The sequence below is a fragment of the Eschscholzia californica genome, unplaced genomic scaffold (genome assembly GCF_041429995.1).
Source record: "Eschscholzia californica isolate CP2 unplaced genomic scaffold, dmEscCali1.0.p SCAF_6, whole genome shotgun sequence".
In the NCBI taxonomy this organism is placed as follows: Eukaryota; Viridiplantae; Streptophyta; class Magnoliopsida; order Ranunculales; family Papaveraceae; genus Eschscholzia; species Eschscholzia californica.
The window spans coordinates 32542818-32557713 of NW_028238483.1; the positions used below are offsets into that span (position 1 = coordinate 32542818).

General features: G+C 37.9%; 2 protein-coding genes across 2 annotated transcripts; both read right to left on the bottom strand.

The window, feature by feature from the left end:
- Positions 1 to 1235: 1235 nt before the first annotated feature.
- On the bottom strand, positions 1236 to 6446 carry SHD (Chaperone protein htpG family protein). Its single transcript, XM_086648254.1, has 15 exons — positions 6329 to 6446; positions 5868 to 5991; positions 5625 to 5778; positions 5447 to 5527; positions 5190 to 5301; positions 4974 to 5100; positions 4727 to 4865; positions 3807 to 3921; positions 3537 to 3727; positions 3214 to 3429; positions 2888 to 3053; positions 2633 to 2774; positions 2376 to 2526; positions 1878 to 2282; positions 1236 to 1786 (listed from the first exon to the last, which is right to left on the bottom strand). Exons 1-15 carry the CDS (start codon positions 6393 to 6395, stop codon positions 1508 to 1510), a joined length of 2469 nt encoding a protein of 822 aa, XP_086504380.1. The 5' UTR covers positions 6396 to 6446; the 3' UTR covers positions 1236 to 1507.
- Positions 6447 to 9283: 2837 nt separating this feature from the next.
- Positions 9284 to 12901, bottom strand: LOC147533694 (endo-1,4-beta-xylanase 5-like). Its single transcript, XM_086648255.1, has 7 exons — positions 12617 to 12901; positions 12501 to 12535; positions 12205 to 12376; positions 11928 to 12100; positions 11744 to 11845; positions 10470 to 10616; positions 9284 to 10372 (listed from the first exon to the last, which is right to left on the bottom strand). The coding sequence occupies exons 1-7, from the start codon at positions 12708 to 12710 to the stop codon at positions 9398 to 9400; spliced, it is 1698 nt and encodes a 565-aa protein (XP_086504381.1). The 5' UTR covers positions 12711 to 12901; the 3' UTR covers positions 9284 to 9397.
- Positions 12902 to 14896: the final 1995 nt, after the last annotated feature.

Genomic DNA, 14896 nt, shown 5'->3' on the forward strand with positions numbered 1-14896 from the left:
ATAGATGATGGCACTTGAATTATTAGTTGAATATAGATTGAAAAGCAACTTATTAATGATCTCAAGTGGTTGATATTTTAATTTTTAATAAACAAAGTTAATTCTAATTGATGTATCCAGCATTAGAGATTTGCTTCTTTAATCATTTCTTACCTCCATAATTCACTTGGTGGGCTTTTCTTTTGATTTATTCATGGATGGTTGGCTATGCTTCTTTAAAGGCTTTAACAGTTTGTCTTTTTTAACACATAACAAATGAAGTCTGAAGATAAGAAATCTGCCTAAATATCTAAATTTTGAATATGCTTGTCTAAAGTAAGCAAAAAAGGGATCGTAGAAAATAAATATCATATTTCCTAAGATAAACCTTTCAATTTGTTTAATGACTAGTATTTTCTGTTAGTTGTGAGAAATGTGAATATTGGTCCTTCTGTCTCCTCGTTTCAACCAATAATCCGTTCTTTCTAGCGAAGTTTCAACCAATAATCCATTCTTTTTTAAGAAGTTTGACGCTTAAGTTTACGTTGAAGCTTGAAACATTTGAAATGTTTCGTGGTTCTGACAAAAAACACGGCTACCGAATAACCCATGCTCTAGAGGTTCCCTCTGTTAAGTTTGTGGCCATCCAACTCAATGAGTGGAGAGGACCTATACTTTTTGGTTGCTAGTTACCCATTCTCTCATGTGGGACTATTCTCACACGCCCCCTCACGTGTGGGGTTCTTTAAGCCTAACACGTGTGTTTTTTTGTTTACGGGTGACGTGGAGCACGGGCCTAGCTCTGATACCATGTTAAGTTTGTATTCTTGGCAATGAGTAGAGAGGACCATAAGGATAAAACACAGAAGCTGCAGATAGCTCCAGCCATCCAACTCAAACCCAATTGTCAATGAGTGGAGAGGACCTATACTATATATTCTTGGTTGTTAGTTACCCATTGTCCCACATGGGACTATTCTCACACCCTCAGCAAAGTGGGACTATTGCAACCCCCTACCTCTTAGAGATGAATAACTTGGCCTGATACCCGCCTATGAAGACCTGAGCCAGCCTTTGATTTTGCAACCTAAGGTCACATCCATTGGTGAAGGGTTTTCTTTCTCTGGTAGCTTAGCCATGGGCAACAGAAAAACAGACAATATTGGTCATGCTCCAGTCATCACAATGAGGGAAAGAGAGAGAGACTGAAATAGTTGAATACAAATACCATAAGGATAAAACAAAGAAGCCGCAGATAGCACAGTTTAAAAGTGGAGAACTGATTTAGTGAATTAAACACGACACAGCCTCGGAATCTCTCAAAATTCTGATCCAACTAAATTGAAAATCGAAATACGCCCAAAACTCCAGAAGACTACAACACTTAAAATTAATTCTAACATCCCCATCCATTTTTCTTAAGCTAAACTGAGAAGAGAAAGGTAGGACGATTCAGTGTTTTCCAGTTTTTCTATCCTAAGTGGCCATGAACTGCAACATCTCATTTTTTGAGAATATTTGCAGAAATCTATAGCTCATCTCTGTATGGAGATGACTCTTCATCACCTTCATCTTGAGCAGCATCAGCTTCACTGTCCTTGGTCGATGCATCTTTAGCATCAGTTTCGACCTCGGCCTCATCAGTATCCTCTTCCTCTTCTACCGTGGCTTCAGGGCTGATATTAAGGCTTTTTGTCACTGAACTGTAGATACTGGACGCAAACTCCTTTGGATCGGTGAGAGTGAAACCACTCTCCATTAGGGCTGTTTGGTACATGAGTCTTGCTGTCAGCTTCACATTCTCATCCTGTACAATAGAATACAGAGTCAGTCATACCTAACGTCGAAGATAATTTGACTCGGAATAATATCACTAAATAGAGAGAAGCTTAAAGTACCTCGGGATCTGTAACAACTTTCTCTTGGAGAGCCTTGATGATTGGGTGTCTAGGGTTGATCTCAAGCACCCTCTTACCACGCATATAAGCTTGCTTGCTAGCATCTGATAAGGTCTGTGATTGCATAATTCTCTCCATATTTGCACTCCAGCCGTATTTTGATGTTACTACCACACATGGACTGTCAGCCAATCGGTTACTGATCTTCACTGAGTCCACATTCTCACTAGCAAGTGATTCCTTCCACCACTTGGTGAGATCCTTGAATGAATCCTTGAGTTCTTTGTCCTTTGAGTCTTTTCCAAGCTTCAAACCCTCCTTTGATACATTTTGGAACTTCTTGTCTTCATAATCCATCAAGTATTGCATCAAATATTCGTCCACTGGGTCGGTGAAGAAGATAACCTGCATAAAAATAAATCGAAATTTATAGTGAGGTTACTGTGTTTGACTTGGATCACTTCACAAAGAAGACAAAAGGGCCCACTCAGTAATTACCTCGTAGTTTTTCTTGGTGAGCCTCTCGAGGAATGGGGATTTCTCCAACTGTTCTTTGCTGGATCCGGTAATGTAAAAGATATCCTTCTGCCCTGGTTTCATTCTTGAGATGTACTGATCCAAAGAGGCTAACTTGCCACCAGACTTTGAACTGTAAATAGTAAGAAGATTGTAGTTCAACATTGGTAATTGTTTAATAAGAAAAGACAATTTGAAATTGAGATAACATAACAAAATGTACAACAATTAAATCTAACCTTTCAAATCTGAGAAGCTTGGCCAAACGAACTCTATTAGTGGCATCTTCAATGATACCAAGTTTTACGGATTTGCCAAACTCGTTCCAGAACTTAGCGTATTGGCCTTTCTTCTCATCATTTTCATTTTCTTTCTCACCTTCTAATTTTGGTCAATTTTAAAAATAGAAGGAAGTAACGTCAGATATAAACAAATTAGCAAGTATCAAACAACAAGCAATCAGTAGAAGAAGTCGAGCTTTATGCTGAACAAACCTGTCTTGTCTTTGTCGTTAGACTCATCAGGGTCCTCTTCTGCAATGCGACGGATCATATCAAGGGCCTTACGGATGAGTTTCTTCTTGATGGTCTTCAAACTGCTGTGCTGTTGAAGCATTTCTCGCGATACATTAAGTGGTAAGGTGTCAGAATCAACAATACCCTGCATGAAAGTACAAAGGAAATTTCTCATCAAAAAAAAAAGTACAAAGGAAATGTAATCATCAATTTTTAGGAATACAAGAACCAAATTCGAAATTATAAGAACTCTTTTGTTTGAAATGCCTCAATAGTAGGAATTCAAAGAACAAAGCTGTTATTACCATCAAAAAGCTCAAATACTTGGGGAGGAGATCATCAAATTCATCTGAGATAAAGACCCGTCTAACGAAAAGCTTCAAGTTGGACTTGTTAGCATTGTAGTAACTCTCATAAAGATCATGAGGAGCCTTTGGAGGCACAAAAAGAAGAGCTTTGAACTCGACATCTCCTTCAGCACTAAAATGACTCCAAGCCATAGGCTTCTCATCACCGAAATCCTGTCCGAACAACAATTTAACACCTGTTAGAAAATATTGCCTAAAAAGCAGGGAATTTTCATAGTAAAATCGAAGAAGTTTGAGGCGATCAGAGTATAAAAATTTGCCTTGGCAACTGAGTGGTAGAACTTTGTGTACTCTTCATCTGTCACTTCCTTAGGGCTACGTAGCCAAATGGCTTTAACATCGTTCAGAACTTCCCAGCCATAAGTTGTCTCCTTCACTGTCTTAGTCTTAGGCTTCTTCTCACTGTCTTCATCCTCCACTTCTTCCTCCTCTGATGTGGTGCTGCTTTCAGCTGTTTGCAACAGTAGAAATATGTTAGTAAAATATAAAAGTAAAAAAGCAACCAGTAAGAAGCTAGGGTAGGTGAGTACATGTTTCCTCTTCACTAGATTCATCATCTTCTGCAGGAACTTCAACGTCTACCTCCTTGCTTGCCCAGAGAGATATGGGGAAGTTGATGAATTCAGAATATTTCTTCACCAAGTCCTGCAAATTAAATGGAAAAACATATATTTGTATTTAGGTCCCTAAGAACATAAACTAGATAAGGTAAGCATGCAACTTAATACTCATAGTTCATACTCAGATTTGAAGGTGTTGTCAATCAACAATCAACATAGCCATCTTCATTATCAAGTTCTATGTCTGTGATGTAGACATTGTCAAAATGCACTCCATATAAAAGACAGCATTACTAATAACTAAAATCAATCATTCAGTGTACCTTCAAATCATGTAGAAAAAAAAAAGAGAGAAGGATCTTGTTTGCCAATACATACAATGGCTTCAAGCACCACTTGCATATCCAAGAGGAACAACATGCTATGGCATATACAAAGTGCTGCTAGAATTGTAAGGGGGACGTCCTTAAAAAATGAAGACCAGAACCATCAAATGTTCCCAAGCAAACCATCATTACGAACTTATTCTAGCACATCCAGGAGAAGATAGATACAACCATACAAGTAAGAGTACTTCTAAACTAATATGGGTATGTGCTCATAAAAACTACAAAATCGCCTTAAGCAAGAAAACGATTTGCAAGGATTAAGATAAAGTGATGAATTCAAGGTATTGCTCAAGTAACAATGGAAATGACATACAGAAGTGTACGCCCATGAACATGCTAAAATGCATGTCTAAAGTAGAATCTCGTTTTCAGAACAACAGGATTTGAGCCAATGAATGTTACCAAGTTCTACAAATATGCTTTCTTCACTAAACTCCAAAATAAATAGTTGAAGCATAAAATTGTTTAAGGCTTAAAGAGAATTTAACACGATATACTCACTTTCAATTTGTTTTCCTCCAAGTATTCCCCAGCTTCTTCTCTAAGATGCAACCTTATCTCAGTTCCACGGCCCAATGGTTCATTCCAGTCGTCCTCAGAAATTGCAAATGCTCCATCGGCCTTGGACTCCCATACATATCTGAAACCCAAGAGCGGAACTGAATTAGAATAAATGAACTCAAACAAACTTGTACATGGAAGATAAACCAAAACACTAAGAAATTTAAAATTGGATAGAAAGTCGTACTGTTTGTCATCATTGTGTTTGCTGATGACTTCAACGTAGTCAGCGACCAAATACACAGAGTAAAATCCAACTCCAAACTGCCCAATTAGATTGAGATCACCACTTGTTTGCATTTTCTCCACAAAGGCTGTATACAAACAAAAATGTCAACAACCAGGCACTATCCCTTTCATCACTCAAAAGAACGACACCGAAGGAAAGTAAGATCTCCATTACCTGAAGTTCCAGATTTTGCTATGGTTCCTAAGTTCTTGATAAGGTCTTCCTTCGTCATTCCTATACCTCTGTCACGAATGGACAGGATTTTCTTTTCTTTGTCTAATTTAATCTGCATAATGTTAATAGAACCAAATATCATGTTAGATTAATTTTGAAAAAAACCAGTAATCTCAAGGCAAAAGAAACCCTGGCTTCCATATTCAACATGCTTAAACACTATAGTAATCAAAATTGTTAGTGAAAGCACTCCTAACCTGTATCTCTAGCTTTGTATTATCACCTTCTCCTAGAATTTCCTTGTCTGTTAGAGAAAGGAACCTGATCTTATCCAATGCCTGAAAAAAGTACACAAACCTTGCTTGTTAAATTAACTTCACCATAAAATCATGGAACAAAACAAACCAAACAAATTATATAGTAAGGACTACTTACATCAGATGCATTAGAAATCAGCTCCCTCAAGAAGATATCTTTGTTGCTGTAAAGAGAGTTGATAATGATATCCATAAGCCGGGAAACCTCAGCCTGGAACTCAAACTTCTCTGCATTGCTGCGGATAGATCTCCTTGACATTGACTCTGCCTCCCTGAATCAAGACATAACATTTCAGAAATCAAATTCTATATTTCATTCACAAGAATCCAAATAGTGAATAAGTTGAGCAAAAATAAGAACCTTTTAGCGACATCTGAATCTGTAGATAATCCATGAGGAACAGCACCAAGCTTCTCCTCAATCTTTGGTGGATTTACTAGCTCGTCTGATTCACTTTCTTCGGCATTAGCTTGTATTTTACGACCTGTAATCACAATGATCAAGATCTATAAACACGAAATGTATACAGTTTTACTAGATTACAGAAACTAATGAAAAGATTGGATCTTCGATTGAGCTAATATAGATCAACAAAGACATCAAAAATTTTAATAATAAGAAATGAATTAAAGTTTCAGGAAGAACAAAAATGAAGAAAATTCCATTCGATCTATATGATTATCACAATATAACGATCTTGACACCATTAAAGTACAGATCTAGATCTAAACGAATCTTAATAGCAAAATCCTTACTGGATCTAAATCACTAATACAAGTAGAATCTGAGAAGAGATAGAGTGAAGAAACCCTAAAACTGACCTTGATCTGGATGTAGAGAGAGAAGTAGTAAGAGTAAGAGAGCGGAAGGAATCGTCCACTTCCTCATCGTGTTCTTTCGCAATTCGCCTTTCGTTTTTTGATCACTAAACACAGATCCGATTACCAGTTTCTCATTTCATTAATTTATACTACCAATTTTCTCACACCTTAGTGACTCAGATATCTAAGTGACTCAAATCTGCCACCTGGACGGTATTCAATTATTAGAGGTCACCTACGTGGATGATCTAACGGATGTAGATATGGAAATGAAACGTGGCGAGTTGGTATTGGTTTCACTTACCACATTGACGTGGAGAAAATAAACGTATTAAGCACTGTTTGTTGCCATTTCTATACGCTATAGACCACCACACATTGCGACAAAATGAAGATTGGATGATTGACGAGGTCTTTAAGTTTTGTTTTGTTAATTAGTTATTAATGCTTTAGTTTAGTGAACTATCTAGAACATTTTCTAGGGCAAGAACTTTAATTAACAATTAAATTATCTCCTAAAAGAATATCCAAAGAAACATATCTTAAGAAATAATGATATTTAAAGGCCAGCGCTTTGGAGAAAGCTAAATAGTTTCCGGGGTGTGAAGACTTGGTCAAAAATTAATCAATTTTGTTTGACAACTTTATTTAGGGGGAAAGCAAAATAGCTTCTCCACCTCAGCTCTCTCTCTCCACCTCACTTCTCTCCCTCCACCTCATCTTCTCTCTCTCTTCTCCGATAGGTCGCCGGCGACCATGAAAAAAAAAAAAAAAAAATTCTCTCACATCTCTCTCTCTCTCTAAACTCCGGCGAAGGGGGTTTCCCTTCGCCGGAGTTTAGAGAGAGAGATGTGAGAGAAAAAAAAAAATCATGATCGCCCGCCGGAAAAATTTTCCGGCCGGCGACCTATCGGAGAAGAGAGAGAGAAGATGAGGTGGAGGGAGGTGAGGTGAGGTGGAGGGAGGTGAGGTGAGGTGGAGGGAGGTGAGGTGAGGTGGAGGGAGGTGAGGGGGAGAGTTTTTTTATTTTGAACCATATTCCCCGTAAAATATGTTTCCCCGGAAACTTTTCAAAATTTTGCATATTCCCTTTAAAATTTCACACCCCGGAAACTATTTAGCTTTCCCCAAAGCACTGGCCTATTTAAATAATACAAAATGAAATGATAGATTCATCGTTTATACAGTAAAGAAAAAGATATTGAATTCACCATTTAAGTCGAGTAGATATAATATTGTAATTTTTCTTTCTAATAATGACATTAGTTTTGTTAAGACGAACACTACAGTGACATTATGTAAATCAAATTATTGTTTTCAATCATCTATGACTATGAGTTACAGTAACGTCATTTATAAGGTTCTGGGAAAAGTTGATCTTTTTCATGAGTCTTAGGTCCTGTTTGTTTTTTAATTTTTTCAGATCTGAAATCTGAATTGAAACCCAATTCAGATTTCAGATGTTTGTTATTGAATTTAAGAGTTTCTGAAAATTTGGCTGAATATTGCTCAAGTCTGAATAGGCTGAAAAGAAGCCCATATATTTCAGACTTCAAAACAAGTCTGAAATATGGGTCAATATCTGAAATCTGACAAATGACATCTCTGCCCTTGTATTAAAAAAAAATTTCTCCACACAGGAAAAAACACCACCACCAAAACCACCATCCACCGACAACAACCAATCACCGGCCAAACAACACTTAGACCATAACAGCACCACCGGCAAAAGAACCAACCACCGGCAACACAATACTAAACCATAACACCACCACCACCACCACCACCACCACCACCACAGAGCACCGAAACCACCACCACCACAGAGCACCGAAACCATCACACACAACACCGACACCACCACACAGCAAGATCATCGACACCCACCGCCACCAAAACACACCATATAATTGGAGCCAGGAAATCTGTAAACCCTCGCCGGATCTGGCGAGGGTGATATTGTTCAGACCCTCGTCAGATCTGGCGAGGGTCATCACCCCTTACCTTCGACCATCAGTTAGAGATATAGAAAAAGATAGAGAGAGAGATAGAGAGAGATGGAGAGAGGTCTAATGAGGGTAACCCTAGATTTTTTTTTATTTTTATCAAACAGATCGGAAACCCTAATTTCACACCTTTCCCGTTGAATAAGGGGTTGTTCTGTTCAGACAGCGATTTGGAAATCGACGAGCAGGACCAGGACCTGAACCTCGTCCTCTACCTCTGCTTCCTCTTCTATCTCCTCCTCCTCCAGATTTCTTGTTGTTCTTGATCAGATCATCTAGTGACATGTCCAAAGCACTAGACATCTTCGAAAAAACCTAATTGGTGGAGAGAGAAACTACGATTTCGGTTGAAGATTATAGAGATCCAGAAGATAGTGATGAAGTTCTGAAGAGATGGGAACAAAAATTAGGGTTTTGCCGAACGCGGAGGGAGAGGAAAAGAGGGGCGGTGCAGGATTTTATAATGGAAACTGGGAAATGTTTATTTAGGATGAAAGAGTTAACCCTAGATTTTTTCTTTTATTGAGAAAGTTAACCCTAGGTTTTTAGGGTTTTGTTTCATTTACGGGCCAAGAGAGAAAAGAAAAGAAGAATTAAATTTTTATAATTAATCATGGGTATAAATGTAATTTTATTTTTTCAGACCTAGTTTTTCAGATTAAAAAAACAAACATCTGAATTCAGTCATTTCAGATTCAGCCAATTCAGTTCAGATAATTCAGATTCAGCCAATTCAGATTCAGACATAAATAAAAAACAAACAGCACCTTAGTTGATTATAATATTTGCCGCTTATGTTCCCTCCAACAAATGTTTGGGGAACGAGGGATGCTAATTCATTTGCAGATGCTATAGGCCCAAATGCTAAAGACTCGCCAAGGTGCCCTAGACAAGTAAATGCTTCTTATTGAAAACATCCTTGTTCTGTCTTCATATAATCAAAATATTCATGAAAAGTACATGCTGATCTGATCTCATTCAATATCACCCATTTAAGAACTTTATTTCAACCCCTCGAAAATTTCAAAACACTCTGAGAAGATTGTGGTAAAACAAATTGCTATTACAGTTGAACATTGAAATGCTTAGTTTCATCACCTTCTAATAGTGAGAAAGTAGATTCTGTGAACTTGTCACCATATTTGACATTCACTTTATATTCTCCTAAAAATCCATAAAAGCTAAATGACCCATACTGATCTGTTTGAACATTCATCTCTCCGGTTTTCCACTCTTTCAAGAGTTTATCGACGACATTTCCGGTTGGAAGATTACGAAAATCATTATCCGTTAAACACATTTGGTAACATCCGTCTGGATGAAGGGCAGACCAGAGCATTATGCCGTTAACCGATGGATGTGAAAATCCTTCTCTCATTACTTGTTCTAAATAAATTGCTTGTTTTTCTTTGCCATATTCAGCCTTAATATCAACTTCAGTTAACCAAATAGGGAGACCCATTCTAGATAACTTATCTAGTGTTGCTCTCATTAGAGGAAGATTTGGGATTGAAAAATGTGCTTCTAATCCAATTCCATCCATTTTTACTCCATATATCTGCAACTCTTTGAGTCTTGAAATGAAACTATCGGCCGTTGAATTATCATCCCCACAAGTTTCTACTACGTTATAATCATTCATGAATAAAGTTGCTAATGGGTCTGATTTATGTGCAGTTTTGAAGAACTCTAATGATACATTTTGGCCAAGTCTTTGCTCGTAAAAATCATGGTGAAGCATTTCGTTGTTTACATCCCAATGCATGAAATCTCCTCTATATCTCGTCATTAGACTTTGAATACGCGAGTTAACTGCAAACTTTAATTGATTGCTTGTGAGATTACGAACCCACGAAGGCGTATACCTAGAATCTTCCCAAAAGATATTGTGCCCTCTGACAGAGATCTGGTTAGCTCGAACAAACTCTAACATTCTGTCTGCTAAGGTATAGTTGAGTTTGCCTTGTTCAGATTCTGTTGCATACCATTTAAGCTCGTTTTCAAAAACTGCAGTATTGAATCGCTCGATAAACCATTTCTGTAATAATAAGATTTATGTCATATAAAGCGAATAATGCATATTAAGATCAATAAGCTCATGAATGAGTGATTTATGAGTATTTGAAAGTTCATACCTGGTATGGTAAGTTTCCAAGAATGGAACTTGCTATGGCAGAACCAAATGGGAAGTCTTTGGAGATTTGCTCTACTGTTATCTGAGCTCCTTGAAGTCTAGCTCCTTGTTTGTCTGATACATGAATGGTTACTGCACGTTTTCGATCCTGTAGAGAAGGTTTTGTATTGTTACCGAGATAGAAAAGTTGCATAGTGAAGTACTAAATTATCTCATTTTGTAGCCGACTCGCTGGGGTTGCTTATGAAACAATACTAGCCCATGCACATTAATTTGTCAACTTGGATGGCGCCTAGGATCGATCAAGTGAGTGCCAATTCACTCAGATGGCACCCGAATAGTCCCATTCCGAAAGCACTCGTGACAGTCCCACATCGCTTGGGGGAGCTTTCAGAGTCTGGGTTATAGCCTACAAGTGAATGCTCAAGTTTAGTATGTGTTGAGGTTATTGGGTGGGCTTGTTGTCACGGGCATCATTTAAAGGCACCAAACAACAGCCCACATAGCTAAGGAGCATATCACATTGGGCCGAGCTACCTTAGGGGGCATATCATCTTGGGCCCGGCAGCCTTGTACATAGGCTTGGGCTACATTTTGGCACACTTATGGGCTGTCACGGATGGAGTTATCTAGAGGTTCATAGAGAAAGTAATCTTGTCCATCCATTTTGTAGGCTTTGTAGTGTAAATAGAGGTAAACCGGAACTCCTTCATTTGTAATCACCCAATAAGTGAGGATAAGAGCTATAGAGTAGAAGTGACTTGGGGCACGTGCCCACCTACTTGTATATTTTTACCTTATTGTAATAAAGCATAGGTTTTCCTTTAAAAGTACTTTGTCTACTTCAAGCTTTACTCTCTTGGAGCATTACTTGGTGGAGGAGTTGCCTAGCTAGTCAAAGTTACACTAGGCATAATAAGGGAAGGCTAAGACTTGTAGTAGGAAAAGGAAGCTAGCACAAGTGCCGCTCTGAACAAAAATTCAAGGGGCGAAACTTTTACTTTGTGACATCTTAGAGCTTTCACGAGGAACAAAACCCTATATCTTTGAGCTTAGGTGCCAAACGCGAGGGCATATTGATAACTGCTATGGAACTCCTCTACTAGCCCTACCAAAGTTCAGGTTGGGTTGTCACTTCAACACATGAAGGCAACCTTGGTAGAAAAGCAAGCACAAGATAGACTATTATTTTTCGCAACTAATAGGTGCCCTAAGATCATATAATAAATTTAGAAACAAGTAGTAAGAAAGTAAAGAAGTTTGGAAAAATCTCACTTTGCTGATTCTGTAATCTTGATTAACTTTCCATTGCTGATTAGTGAATGGCTGCAAAGACAAACTTGCTACCGAAATATCGACATCACTGACATCTGAATGCTGCAACCATTAAAAAAAACAAGCTAATTTTGTAATGTCATGTTGATAATATAGCATAAGGGGATAGTGAACGAAACCGAACCTGGAAATATATAACAGACAGATTATTCGTTGAATCGAGTTCAAATCCACCTTTAAGAAAAGACCAACAACCTTTCTTTGCTAAGACAGATCCAATACACGGGGATGTCGAATTTGCCGTCCATAACTTAGCCCTTATAAGTGAAGATTTAGCACCCTTGATCTTAACCCAAGCTGTTTCAAGAACAAAAAGGAAATGTCATGATGGGTATAATCTGCAAATTCACATTGTCAAATTTGGTATGATAGAGAAAATTAGCAAGAGAGAGAAGCTCAACTGGAGAAGGAGTATTTGATAGATTGGTTAAGATTTGTCAAGACAATAGCAGGGGAATAAACTGAAACAGGAAGAAGTTCTTGATCAAGGGTAGTAGTACTCTTGATATTGCTAGGGTTGTATCCCTTGAGAATCCCTCCCTTATAAAGAGGAGGCTCAGGCTGCATTTTACACTATATACCAGTCCACCAAAATCAACATTCATTAGTAATTAGTAAGTAAGCTATTCATATACATATATATATATATATATATATATATTCTTTTTTGTGTTGAATTTTGTTGATTAAGTAGTACCTCTAGATAAGCTCTAGAATCATATAGATGTCCATCTGCATTAATCCCAGCTACAATATAGTTAATAACATGTATATGAAATGTAGTTGTATGGGAGGGAAAGAGAGAGAGAGTACCATATGAAGCAGAAAATGATGATTGAGTGATGAAAATAATACAGAGGAGTTGATTCAATATCATAAACAGTTGGAAGATGGGTTGAGTTTTCATGGTGTGTTCTGTTTTTTAGAGGTGAGAAAAACTAAACATGGGGGTGCATATGTTCTATATATATAGAGAGTGTGTGTGTGTGTGTGTGTGTGTTTTATAGAGAGGTTAGTGAAGGGGAGAAGAACTGAAATATGAAGCTCACAAAGTCACAGCACTGTATATACTGGGACCAACAGTGCCTCTTCACATGAATCACATGTATGATAAACAAACCCTTATTATATAATTTTAGGCGACACGATCCGTTTTTGGGCCAAGAAATCCCAATTAATGAGTTTATAGTTTAATTGACGCAGTTATTGCCATCCATGGTTCAATTTTAGTACCCAAAATGGTTCTAATGTGTTAATACTATACTTAACACCATTAATGTGTTTGTAATCCACAAGACTTTACATTGATGAAAAATAAAATCATTTCTCATTGAAATGACAAAGCCTATATTAGTGAGGTTTTCTCGATCGGAACTAATACCATTACAAAAAATTTCTACATCTGCACTTCCTGCTGGCCAAGCATAGGCAAGAGTCACGCGATGACTTGAAATGGATCATTAGATTCTAATAACATTTAGTTGATATTATTATTAAAAAGTTAAGTTGTTTAACAAGATAAGGTAATAAATTAAATAATCTTATGAGAATAGATCATGGATATTGAAAAGCAAATCCTCCCTGGATATCTAATTCTAGATTTACAACTCTCTGATTCCATTAACCTTGGTTTTCTGGCCAACTTGTTTTTTCTTTTTCTTTACTTTTAGTAAGGGGAATATCTCTCTCTCTCTCTCTCTCTCTGCCTAAATCTAATAAATTTAACAATCAACAACACTTTTGAGAACAAAAATAGGAATCAGTTAATGGGGTTGCATATGGAGAGAAAGAGGCGTGCATTTCAGGAGACCTTGTGGCCGACAGAAATGGAATAACTGCCACTCAAAACCAACACTTCTTTATCTCTAGCTCTATTGTTGGGCACCACCTGCCACACCAACCAGTTGCTTAGACTTAAATCACAAGTCTGTTCAATTTGCAGGCAGTGAACCTCGAATGAGATAGGCCGAGGACCACTTTTTTTGTTGTAAATCGACTTTTTAAAGGAGTCTGAACCCATAATGCCTTGATCTTCTAGGACAGATAGAAAGTTCTTGACGATCGACTCGAGACGAGGGTCTTTGGCATATTAATGGTTCCTATATTGACTAGGAAGGACACTAGGTGATGAACTCACACTTTTTGGCCCGGGTATAGCCCTTAAGGTCGGACTTCGTATGGATATGGTCGCTATATTGAAAATGTTAAATGCACTCAATATTTTTTTTATATGCCCCTCACATCAAGGGTATTCAAAGCAAAGTAGATGCTAGTGCATTTAACATTTCCCTCGGCTATATAGTAAAATAGATATCACTGCACATACTAGGGATATAATATGTGCATTTAACATACAGACACACGAGGAAGACAGACATGACAAAATAGAAAAAATCTTTCAATATTCTGTACAAAATACTTGAGGTCAATGGACTACTGCAAATATTGTCTGTGACTGCTGTCAAGATCACCTGCGCAAACTGCTCATCTCTTCGTAGCATTCCATTCAATTTGAACCTCATCTTCAACAAAAAGACACTGCAGAGACTCTTGACAGAAAAAAGAAGATCATCAAACCTACCCGAAAGTGTTGCGAACGTATGAACGTTTAGCCTCTAATGGGCTTCGTCAGATCCCCCCGGATTTCCTATTTCTTTTGCTTGCTTGAATCTTCGAGTAGAGATTCTTCGTTGGAGAAGCAAGTAATATATCCAACCCAAACCCAATTACACAAGCCAAAGCCATGACCAAGAAAACTAGCCTATAACAGTGAGCTCCGACACAAGTGTTGCAACCTCCGGGTGTTTTAGTCGCCTGGGCATCGTATAAGAAACCAGCAAGGAGGCCCGAGAAAAAGAACGATCCAAGGGGACGATTCAAAATGAGAATGTTGTAGATTAGTCCATATTCTTTAAGCCCGAATAGCTCGGAGGCGGTCGAAACTGTTACTGCAAGATGAGCACTGGATTGGATCTGCTTGGGCTGGGGCTCCTACACGTTGGCTTCGCCCTAAAGTTCGGAAAGCAAATTAGGAACAATTTTAAAAATTCTAGTTCAATTATTTATGAGTGTCTATTTTACTAGTGTATCAGC